General features: G+C 35.9%; 1 protein-coding gene across 5 annotated transcripts in view; it reads left to right on the top strand.

Annotated features, from left to right (window-relative positions):
* DCN (decorin) overlaps positions 1–12719 on the top strand; it is a 49428-nt gene that overhangs the window by 11110 nt on the left and 25599 nt on the right. For 3 of the 5 annotated variants that reach the window (XM_008068710.1, XM_021717895.1, XM_008068709.2), the window contains exon 2: positions 1823–2072. In XM_008068710.1, the coding sequence (XP_008066901.1) occupies positions 1856–2072 (217 nt within the window). In that variant the 5' untranslated portion in view covers positions 1823–1855. Of the gene's footprint in view, positions 1–719; positions 1034–1760; positions 2073–12719 lie in introns of those variants that run through there. The other 2 variants (XM_021717894.1, XM_021717896.1) reach the window with 2 other exon arrangements.

Below are 12719 nucleotides of genomic sequence, written 5' to 3'. Positions count from 1 at the left end.
TCTCTTTCACATATGCTACAATTAGATAATGATTCAAACAACACTTGAATTCTACTTACAGCTCTAATGTAGGTTCTTATAGGTAAAACCCCTTCAAAGTAAAAACAATAAGACAGAAGGTAATATCTGCCATATGTTTTAAGAATACTTAGAACGGTTTCAGTGAGATTTTAAAATGTCATCTCAAAAACAGACTACTCATTTTCTATAAAATCTAGTACTTTTTAGTATTCAGATTTATTAAATTTTTGTTATTCAGATTAACTTAGTTAACTTCAGTTTAATCACAGATGTATACATCTCTAAGTTCTTATTAAATGCATGCATAGTGTGCAGATTTGTCAAAACTGTACTTTTTTGTTTGTTTGTGTTTGACAAATTCCCTGTTGGTAAAATCAGATAAAATATAAGTCAAATAAAAATCAATTAAGGTTTTCCCTGTGTTTATTAGCTTATAAAAAATATTCAATTTAAGCCACCTAGGAGCCCAAACTTCACTTCATACAGCCTTTTCATGTAGTTAATCCTCACTTGTACTCCACATCTCCATAATAAAAATAAATAAATTAAAGATTTAAAAAATCAGTTTAAGAACTAGACAATGGATTTATTTTTAAATGAATCTTGCTTATTACCAAGTTGAAGTTTTCAATTTGCTAACTCTCTTATATCAGAAATTTGATGTTTAAAAGAGAAAATTTTGTGTTTAAAAAAATCAGACTGATAGAGTAAATTGTATTCTTAATAAAATGACAGTCAATTGAGTCATGTGTGTGCAAAATATTGTGCAAGGCCCGGTACAGAACAAGGGATAATAAGACACGCCCTGAAGCAGTACATCGTCTTGTGGGGGGGGGCAGTCCAAGCACGCACAACAAATTGCAATATAATGTGATAAGTTCTTTAAAAGAGGTAAGAGCAACCGTGCTTTGGGAGCAGAGAAGAGGGAGGAAGCAGCATCCTGCCTGCATGAGCCAGGGATCACAGAAGGGAAGCTCACTATCTCATTTAACCTCCACAGCACTCCTGCAAGGTAGGTGCTCTAAATGGCAAGTGGCTTAGAGGCTTACACTGTCAGGGTTGAGGTGAGGGCTGGGAGTGGAGAGAAAATGGGGAGAAATGTGGCTAGAATATCAGTTGGCATCAGATTAGGAGTAGTCTCACATACAGCCCGGAGAATGTGGACATGATTGACAAGTTCCGGGAAGTCAACAAACGGTTTATGGTAGAAACTGAAACGAAACTAATTTTTAGAAGATGATTCGGGTAGCAAAGTGGAAGATGACCCGAAAAAGAGAAAATATTTAAGGCAGAGATGAGCTGGAAGCTCTTGCAATAGTTCAGGGAGTGATGAGAAGGGTCTGGACCAAGATAAATGCAGTAGGATGGAGAGATGAGAGATGAGCTTCCAGAGATGTGTCTGAAGCAGGAACTGGAGATCTCTCATGGGTATAGACAGAATTGCATTTGACTGTGGCATGGCTTGTGTTAAGTGAGCGTTGAAAACACCAACATGACTTATTAGCATTTTCTGCAAATGATTTTAATATATGGTATCTCATCTTAATTCAGACCCAATATTCAAAAAAGCTGATGAAAATAATATTCAGATTTCTCTTCATAAGTAAATAGCTGTGCATATGATACTTTATAACCTATCACCTTTCAAATATCTTTTCAATGCTCTACTTTCTAATAATAGATGAAATATACATATTTTTGCTTCTTTCTCTATGCTCACTTAACTGTGGGGCATTATATAAGAAACAGCATACAGACAAGGCAACACTGCTCTTCCTTAACCCTCTTATTTGTTCCTTAGGCTCTCTGGTTGTGAAAATACATGAGATAAATCATGAAGACTATCATCATCTTCCTCCTGCTTGCACAAGTTTCCTGGGCCGGACCATTTCAACAGAGAGGCTTATTTGACTTTATGCTAGAAGATGAAGCTTCTGGGATTGGCCCAGAGGAGCGTGTTCCTGATATTCCTGAGATCCTAGAGCCCCTGGGACCAGTGTGTCCCTTCCGCTGTCAATGCCACCTCCGAGTTGTCCAGTGCTCTGATCTGGGTGAGTGAGATGCAGGGTCTCCTTTTCTGCCTTGTTTGTTTTACTCATGGGGTTGGCATCTCTGGGAGTTTAGTAGTTTTCAGTTGTAATCTCTGCAATTCCAAATGCGAGAGACAGTGCCATCTAATGAGGAGTGAGGGAAGCAGAAGAGGGGAGGCAGAGGAGTAGCTTCGAGGTTAAGAGACTTTTCCCTTCTTTCCCTTCTAAGTCAGAGGTCTGCCCCTTTGCATCTTGGATAAATCACTTCTAGAAAGCTTTCTGAGTTTCATGATCCTCCTTCTACAAAATGCAATTTTGAATAAAACGAGGATTTTGGTTCCATGATTTCAGAGTGATGGTTTATTTAACTGTGATTTGCTTTTATGAAATCTTAGATGTTGAGTAAACCTCACAGAACAGACTCTCTACTCATGACTTAGCCCAGATAACAGAATTTCAACATTACTAAATTGTAAAGTATGCAGGGTTATTAAAAACCAAACAAGCAAAATTTTACAACAGAAACTTATCTTTCAAGTACCAAGTTACTCCCTTAATTTCTGATTCTTGGTTTTGTCTTTACCTTTGGCATTTTGCAATCTAGCTATTTATATTTTTCAGAAAGTTTCAAAGGAAATATTTGTAACTAAGGTATGGCTTAAACATTCAATATAATCTTGGAATATATGTCTTTAGCTTAACATCAAAAAGACAGTTTAATTTATCATTTTAAAATAAAGATGTAGTCTGGAAATTCCAAGAGTAATATACTTAGAAGACAAATCTCCAGAAAGTTTAAAGCACCACAGGATGGACTGAATGAAAATGAACTTAGTTTACATCACAGCTGACTCACATTCTTCTTTTTTTTAAAGTATTTTGTAATTGGAAAAAAAAGAAACATCTTTACATGATTATTCTGCCAAGGTATATTTCCTTCTGGAAGGCATCACGTAGCATTTTAAGGCAATTCTTTTAGGAGTCCTATATTTATTCAGGACATGGTTCCTAGCAGGAGTTCATAGAAGAAAGAGTCACTAGCTTCCACTATTGGAGTAAACTACAAGCAGGAACCCAGAAAAACATAAAACAAACTCAATACTAACAACTTAAAAAAACACTTGAGATAGTGTGTTCAATACTGATATATATTTTATAACATTTAAAACCCAAATAAAAAGTGTATATAAAGGCTTTCAAAGGCTAAAAGGATAATTCCAGTGATTCATTCATTCGTTCAGCAATTATAACAACAGCCCACCATGGATTAGCTCTGTTCTAGGCCTGAGGAGGAAGGGATAAGGAAGACAAATTTTGTCCCTGTTCTTGCAGGTCTTGTATTCTAGTGGTGGTGACCTCTCCCATTTGAATTGTGTTTTTGCTACAGAGGAGATTAAATCACTATCAAATTATTTAGAATCTTTTATAAGCATCTAGAAATGACCTCCATCCTTGTCTTGTTTGGGAAAATAATGGAGTGGGAAACATCTGAACAAATAAATCACCATTTGATGGATATACCAGGAGTAAATTTTTCTGAAATTACGAAAATGGCCAAGCTCCCAGGAAATATTTCAAGTTAAATTTTTCTTTGCTCTGAGAAAAAACAAAAAAGGATTTATTCTTATTCCCACTTCACATATTATCAGAAATGAAGGGTTGATGTTTTTAAGGATGGAAGAGTTGGCCAGTTACTTGACTGAAGTTTTACTTTTTTCATAAATAGAATTTGTATTTGCTTCCATGAAACATTGTTAATAAAGTTTATCTTTGATGAAACATTAGGTCAGTTTTCCAATTCTCTATCATGGAAAAGGCCTAAGCCTATTGCTCAAAACTAAACAACAGCAGAATGAATTCTTAGGAAACATCAAGTTCACTAGCGTGAGAGTCTTGTGATACAGTTTTATTGTTGTTGTTTTATTTTGTTTTGTTTGTATGTGAGAAAGTTTTCTACATGTTTTCTTTTTTCTAAGAGCCCAAAGTGTGTCTCATTCCTTAATTACACTTAGGTTTACTGACTTACAGACTGAGGGAGTAGTTGAGAATGTGATAATGATTTGTTCTTAGAAACCATATTTAACAGAGAGATCTAAGATACCACGAACAGTGGTCTCATCCAAGATACCTTTAGTTTTTATTTATTTACAGGTGCATATTTAAAGATATAGTAAAAATTTTAATCAGATACTTCTAAGACAGAAGATACATTTCTTAAAAGGAAGAAAAATCCATTTGTCTTTAAAGAAAACCAACTCTATTCATATTTTCAACTACCACCTAACTCTTGCTTACTTGATGAACATTTTTTTTTTTTTGAGTTGGAGTCTCACTCTGTCGCCCAGACTGGAGTGCAGTGGCTGCTCCCAGCCACTGCAGCCTCGACCTGCTGGGCTCCGGCAATCCTTCCACCTCAGCCTTGCAAGTAGCCGGAATTACAGGCATGCGCTACCACGCCCGGCTGATTTTTTGATTTGTTCTAGAGATGAAGTCTCGCTGCCCAGGCGGGTCTCGAACCCGCGGGCTCAGGCAATCCACTCACCTTGGCCTCCCAAAGGCGCGGGATTACAGGCTGAGCCACCCAGCCGGCTTGGTTACTTTAAAATAATAAACTTACAGTGTAACTCATTCTTGTCAAATCCTTTAAACATGCCCTGATCTTGATCTTGCTCTTGATTGGATATTCTGTTGTTTGTGCTTGGTATCTTGAAGGAGGAGTTTCCTTTACTTGTATACTTTTTGGCTCAGCCATTCACCTTTGAGTCAAATGTCACTGGGTAGTATGGTTTGGTACTTTCATCTCATTTCCGAAAAGCAGATCTGCCCTGACAAGTCAGATAAGCATAATTATTGTCTTTTGCATTTTCTCCATATTTGAAGTAACAATTATTATAAATAAAAATTATTTAACAGTAGAAAGACCTTGGGTTATGCAGTTACACACCTCTCAAGTCAAATTCTGCTTTGCCATTAAACTTTGTTTCCTCATTTGGTAAGTGGTAGAACAGGATTATTTCACTGGGTAAGAGTAGAATATATTTATAACTACAGTCTATTTATCTATATATACTTATGGTAGTAATTTTTGTATTTCATTTGCCATCTCAGACAAAGCACATATAGATATACATGAGGCTGTTCCTGACATGCTCTTTTATTTTCAGTTTGAAATTGAGTATGTCTAATAAGTATATGACTTTTCAAACTGGATACAAAATAATACTTTCTCTCCTCTTTCCTCTAGAGAGGGCCACATCATTTTCAAAAGTAAACAGATGAGAATTTTTTTTTAAGTATAATCATCAAGCAATTGGGTGTTTTCCAAGCCAATATTTCTTTGAACAAATGAGTTTGGTTGAATTAAGAGCAATGAGGCATTTGGCTATTTTATAATCATAAATGACTCACAACCCTCATACCTTGCCTTCTAGAAATGGCACCAGAAGGTGAAATACATTTAATTTTACCTCATGTAAAAGTATTTCTAATAACTATTGGTTCCTAATATGTAACTCATAAGGCAAATAATATTTTAATTTTAACTATCTTAGAAAAAAAGTACAACTTTTTAAATTGTATAAAGTTAGTCTCTTCTGCTTGTTAATCATTTTTATTGAACTTGGGACATATTATACCACAGTTTATTGTTTGGCTGGGGAAACTTGTTTTCCAGAAGCAGACCTTATACATTAGGTAAATTAACCATTAGACTCATTTCATGAATTCAACCCAGAAAAAATAAGGAGCAGACAGGAGGCTAGAACCTCAATTGCCTTTATAGATTATGTCTGGCTCTGCAGCAACAAGGATATAGAGGTGTTTCTCATTCAGATGCATCAAAAGAGTGTTTCCAAAACATAGTATAGGAAAGAGACTGTGCACAGAGCATGCCCTGTGGGTTGCCTATATTGGCATTGGGTATGGGTGAAATATGACTGGCCAGATGAAGCGAGAGTAAAGCTCAGACCTGACCCAGATGATCAAGGCTCCTGACTCAAAGAGTTAAAAGTGGAGAAGAGGAAGAGAGGAGTCAGAGAAGGCCAAAGGAAGCATCTGTTTCCTCGACCTGAATGAGAACTGACATATCCCTGGTTTCCTTCTCAGCCCCAGGAGAGAGAAAGAGGCAGCTGTGAGGGATCAAGACATTTTGTTAGATGGCAGCTGTGATTCATTGTCCTTCGGAAGAACATCCCTGGCTCCAGGGAACATGGCAGGAATTGGTTAGCTGAAATATCAATCCCTGAGTAAGAGAGGAAAACTGTGAGACCCTCTAATCTTAACTTTTCTCCTTCAAAAAAGTAGCAAGAAGATTATGTATTTATCCTTGGAAATAAGGAAAAAGAAATTAAACTAGTTTGCAAGCCTTAATAAAAGAAACCCTATAGCAACTATGCTGGGCCACCCAAAGCACAGTTACCCTTGACTTCGACCACAGACTGCTTTGATACAACCTCTGCTACTTGTCTACTCTGCTTTCACTATAATCTACATTTACATTGATTATTTTATAATTATCAATTATATACACATATCTATAATTACTCAGTATCTTTTGATCACCTCTTTATACATCTATGTTATCTGTTCACCCAAAGGGAAATGTGATCATTTATCTTTGTACTTCCGCTTAAGCAAAGTGACATACTTGGTAAGCTTTTTCAATATCAATGGATACTTGATGAAGGAATAAGTGCACATATACATGACTTAGCACTTGAATGAATATTCTATATCATCCTTGACTCTACCAACCTGGGAAGAGGAGACAACATGGCTGACTGAGAAACAGAAGTCATGGAGCTGAGGGACACCCTTACTTTTTCCCTTTGAGGATGACTATAAACCAGGAGACTTAGCTCTCCCTTGTGGTTTTGTAGAGATAGCATGGAATTAAAGGGGGAATCTTTTGTTTCTTAAGCCTAGTCCAACTGGTACCACAGTCAAATCGTCATTTTTTAAAGAGATAAGGAGGAAAATTTGCCTGACTGCCTTGAGCAGAAAAGATTTTTGGTAGGGTTGGGGCTTCTAAATATGATTTTGGTCATTTGCCAAAAACTGAAGTCTATCACTGTTGTCCTAATTATGAAGTTGATGACAGAATTCTAAAAAAAATATTGTTTAAAGTCAGTAAGAATAAATCTTGGAGTTTGGACTCCTTCCACATGGCAGAAATAAAGCATGATGTCTTAGGATGACCTGGCCTTTGTCCAACATGATGTTTACCAGATTGCTGACATTTGCTAGCAGAATAATGCTATTTACCATGGGAACAACCAAAAGAAGACACAAAGAAAAAGAAGTACATTTCTTACTAGCCCTCTTCAGAAATAATTTTCTGGTATGGTCTTAAATAGAGTCTTGTTTACTTTCATAAATAATCTTATTTTTTAAATGATAAAGCTCTTCTTACAGAAATTGGGAGAATAAATAAATAATTCAAGTTTGCTCGGTCACACTGTGTTTTAATGGAAAATTTAGAATTATATTAAAGGATGCTCATTGAAAACTAAATTTAAGAAATCACATTGTTTCTGTTACAATTTCTGAATAAATATTTCCCCAAACATGGAGGCTTAAGAGATCATTTTATTTTGCTCATGACTTGAGGTATGTAAAATTGGGAAGGGCTCCGAAGGGTGATTCTCACTTGGGAGTTGCTTTTGGAGTCAAATGTCAGTGAAGAATGCAGTCACAGGAGGGCCAACCTGGGCCAGACACCCAGGGCAGTTCAATCTTATAAACTTTTGGTCCTGTTGTCACCTACAAGTTCAGTTGTTCTATCATCTGGAGCACCTCAGATGGCCTCTCCTACATGGAGGTCTCTGCGTAGATATATTTTTCTATGGCCCCTGCCTGTACCAGAGCAAGCATCCCAGAGGAGCTGGGTAGCAGCTGTAAACCTTTTTTGAGTTAGCTTCGAATGTCAAATGTCTCACTTCTGCTATAGCCTATTGTTCCTAGTGGCATTGTGAGGTCTTCCCAAATTCAGACAGAAGGGAAGGAAATTGGATTCTCCTTCTTGATGGGGTTGGAACAAGTGCCTGTTGTAGAAGAGCATGTGAGGCAGGAAATTTAATGCCATCTTTGGAAAATATAATTATCTACATACTTACTTAGAGCTATATATCTTTCTAGTGAGAAGTATAGCATAATGTATGTACCATATGGAGAAGATCCACAGATATTACATGTTCACATATGAAGATCATTATTTGACAATCACAAACTACTTTAGAGGTTAAGTAAATTATATTTAAATTAATTTAAAAATCAACTTCATACTTACTTAAATCTCCAACTTAAGATTGTAAGAAAGGCCTTAAGTCATATCTTCATGACTTTGTTTCCTTTAGACACCATATTTTTTTGAAGCAAATCTCACCTGGCTTACTGATATAACATTTAAAATGCTTAATATATTACTTTCTATATCATATATTATCTTATATATAACCATAAAATTCATTAGGATCAATAGGAATAATTTAGTTTCACTCATATGTAGTTAATGTAATCATATATGGTGAAAGATAGAATTTGTTTATTTAAAAGGTTAAAAATGGCCAGATATGGTGGCTCATGTCTATAATCTCAGCACTTTGGGATGCTGAGGTGGAAGAACTGCTTGAGCCCAGAAGTTCAAGACCAGTCTGGGCCACATAGTAAGACTTTGACTCTGCAAAAAAATAAACAAATGAGCTGGGAGTGATGGTGCATGCCTGTAGTCCCAGTTACTTGGAAGGCTGAGGCAGAAGTATCACCTGAACCTAGGAGGTCAAGGCTGGGGTGAGCCATGATCGTGCCACTGCACTCCAGCCTGGGAGACAGCAAGATCCCAACTGAAAAAAAAAGAAAGATTAAAATATTTAAGGTAGTATAAATTGAATGACTATTTCCATAGTATATAATCTGTTTTTATACTCCTTGAAGATTAGTTTTAGTTCAAATAAGCAATTTTTCATCATCCAAAATAATCCTTAGTAATGTTGTATTTCCACCTCGATTTACTTCACACTCGGTCTTTTCACACAAGGAAATAAAGGCTGAGGAACACTAACTCACAGATTCCAGTCACTTCTAGTTAATGGCTGTGTTCATTTTAACCCAAGTCATCCCGACTCTAAAGATGTATACACAAAACCTAATATTTTATCGATTTGCAAGAGTATAGCATTTACCACCACTTAAACAGGGATAATTGACCAGAAACAGTCTTTGAGGGTCTAGTTATTTGTTGGAGACCAGGTACTTACTGAACTGAAGGCTTACTAGCCAGAGGCAGAGCTTTCCAGAGTCCCTGGACTTTGTGGAAGTGATGATAAGGCAGCAAGACCAGGAAGTGACTGACAACAAAACCCAACTCAGGACCAAGATATGTAGGGGAAAAAAGTCTGTTTGATATAACTGCAAGACAGATTTCAGTCTCAGAACAATATGTGCAATAACTGTATTGCATAGATAAAAGGCTTACAGATGAATAATCAGCAAGGTAATTAGAGCTGCAACCTCTCTTTTTTTTATTGATAATAATTATAAGTAGCGTACTTGAGACCTTTCTATTTTGTAGTATGGCTTATTGAATTCTCACAAACAATTTTGTGGAAGATGTAGAAAAACTGAAACACAGAGAGCTTAAGCAAATTTTCCAGTAATCTTGAGGATCAAGAAGAAGAAACAGGATTGAAATTCAATAACAGTCTTATAAAAAGAACTTATTATGGAAACAATTTTAGTATGCAAATTCTACAAAATAAGAGACCCTTGTGTATCCCTTACAGAACTTCAACCAGTATCAACTACAGCCATTATTTTCTTATGTATCCCCATCCACTTTCCCTCCTCCATATTAATTGAAAACAGATTCTAGATATCATATTATTTTATCCACATATATACACAGGTACACATATACACATATATATTCATATACCAATATATTTCTCTGAAAAAATATGATCTTTAATAAAGTAAATTGTTAATTTTAGATCACATCTAAAATTAACAATATTTTAAACACCAGTTAGTCACTCAAAGTATATATTTCCAATATAATAAATATTCTAAATATTTATTTTACAATTCATTTTACAGATTTTAACTATTGTTTCACCATTTGTCTTCATTTTCTCTTGCAACTTAATTGTTGAAAAAATTGAAATGTTTTATGAATTCATCTCTTTAGTGAATTTTAGCATGTTCCTTTGACCTGTTTCCTGTCAGGTGGAAGTTAGAGCTAGAGGTCTTATCAGATTTAGGATGGCTTATTTTTTGTTTCTGACAATACAAATTTATGAGTGAAAATTTGTTTCTTCATCTAAAGACGTATCATTGATTCTTCCCCAAGACAAATATATGCCAGACAAAGAAACTCTTACCACTTGATTAGTTACCATGTATGACAGAAAAAGCTGTCTCTTTCAGGCACATGTGTGACGAAAAGTGTTTCAAAAAGCAGAAGAAAGTGAGAGAAATTTTCAGGTGCAGATAATGAGAATAACATATTTGATGATAGCATTCACTTATAAAATGTTCTTGGCCAAACGAGAATCAGAAAGAAAAACTTGATCATGATAGCCAGTTGTATCCTAATACATCTCAGGAAAAATAAGCATCCCATGAAAGTGGGGTGTGAGGAGATGATAATAACAAAAAGCCATGCTCAAGAACTTTTCACCATGGAACCGCAAGGACTGTCTTTAAAATTAATTAATCTGAAAGGCCCTTCCTGTATGCAGAACAGCCAAAGCAAAGCTATGATGAAAAACATTCTTTTTTTGCTGCTTACCCAGAACTTATAGAAAAGGAATCCAACAATTAAAAAACAAGACAGGCAGGGCCCAGTGGCTCAAGTCTGTAATCTCAGAACTTTGGGATGAGACGAGAGGATTGCCTGAGTTCAGGGGTTTGAGACCAACCTGGGCAACTTTGTGAGACCTTGTCTCTGCAATAAATAAAAAACTAATAAACTGGGTGTGGTAGTGCCCGCCTGTAGTTCCAGCTACTTGGAAGGCTGAGGCAGAAGAATTGCCTGAGCACAGCAGGTCGAGGCTGCAGTGGCTGTGAGCATGCCACTGTACTCCAACCTGGGTGACAGAGTGAGACTCAAACCCAAAAAATAAATAAATAAATACACTAAATTAAATACAAGACAGTGTATCATAAGCTAATTAAGCCTGTAGCCCATAAGGAGTTTGGAGGCGGGCCCTCACTGTGATCTGCGGTGGTCAGGATGAGTGGTGTGAAGTATTAAAGGATTATTAGAAAGGAAGAAGAAGGAAATGAATGGGTGGAGTTGTCCATAAAATACCCATTGCTTGAAAAAACAATGAGTAGCTAGGAATAAACACCAGGAGCAGCTGTAGATCAGCATGTTTCAAAATGTGCATTGACCACGTGGGTAGATCACATACCACATCGTTCTGAACTGAGGACTCAAGGCATCTTGGTTCTTGGTCTTCTTTATCCATGAGGCACTCTGGATAAGTTATTAAGCTTCTTTGAGTTTCTGTTTACCTATGAAAAGAGAGGATTGGATGAGCTTAACAGTTTCTGCACTTCTGGGACAAGTAAACTTCTATGAACACTGAACAAATTAATTTCTTATTAAGGTCAAAACCAAACCTAGCAAAATAACAACCTGCCATATGCTATCATAATCATTTTAAAACTAATGTATATTTAAAAGTAGAAATGGAAGTTGAGGCAAGAACTAGTCTCAGAAAAGTGTGTGTGTGTGTGTGTGTGTGTGTGTGTATGTACGTGTGTGTATGTGTATGTATGTGTGTGTGTGCGTGAAGAGAATTTACATTAAACTAAACTAATAGTTGCTTTATTTATTTATTTAGATGTAGACTGACAAATCCTCATCATGGAATCTACCTGATCATCATTTGGGAGCCATAGGCTAACTGATATTTAAGGGTCCTTTCTTTGCGACATTCTGAGAATTCACAACTGGGGTAATTTCCCCATTATACTTGCCTATTTTCTTTGAGCAAGCTAGTTAATACTCTAATGTCTTGTCTATCCCTTAAATATACAGGATTTTACTGAGTCTGACGTGAAAACAGTTCTTTCTGGGGATACATATACCAGAAAAAGATACCATGTTGAAAGTGAGGAGAGATGTCTTCTAGTTCACATTTTGTCATCCCTAGTTAGATAAGCTTGTTCATGTCATTAAGTCTTTTTAAAAATTCATCTAAAAAATGAAATGATCATACTGCCTTCACTATCTCATTGAGTTGTTGTGAGGTAAATAAGAGCATATTTTCTGATTGTGAAATAAACTCTAAAACTATGCCATATATTAGTACCAACATACTAATATATGAAGTATCCCAAAGAGGTATGAATTTGCTAGTAATTTAGAGCAGATTGTAGAATCATAATTTCAGTCATTAAAATGACTCTCCAGGAACTAAACTGCAAATATTACAATCCTGAAGATAGCATATTTTTATTCTAAATCTTTAAAAATAAAATGCATCTAATTTACCTCAAGTAATTCCTATTGTTATAAAATTTTAGGGTGAAATATAATCAAAACTTGGCAGTCATCCAGACACATCTGAAATTTTATCTGCAATTTGACAATGACCAAATGCTAAGAACGTTGCTAGAATTTAAGTTCCCCAGTTACTAAAAGTAAGCATAAGCGGAAATAAG

Source organism: Carlito syrichta, unplaced genomic scaffold, assembly GCF_000164805.1.
Source record: "Carlito syrichta isolate Samal-C Ts95f unplaced genomic scaffold, Tarsius_syrichta-2.0.1 Scaffold311480, whole genome shotgun sequence".
Taxonomy (NCBI): domain Eukaryota; kingdom Metazoa; phylum Chordata; class Mammalia; order Primates; family Tarsiidae; genus Carlito; species Carlito syrichta.
The sequence above is the reverse complement of the archived record's forward strand: the minus strand, read 5'-3'. Positions and strand labels throughout refer to the sequence as shown.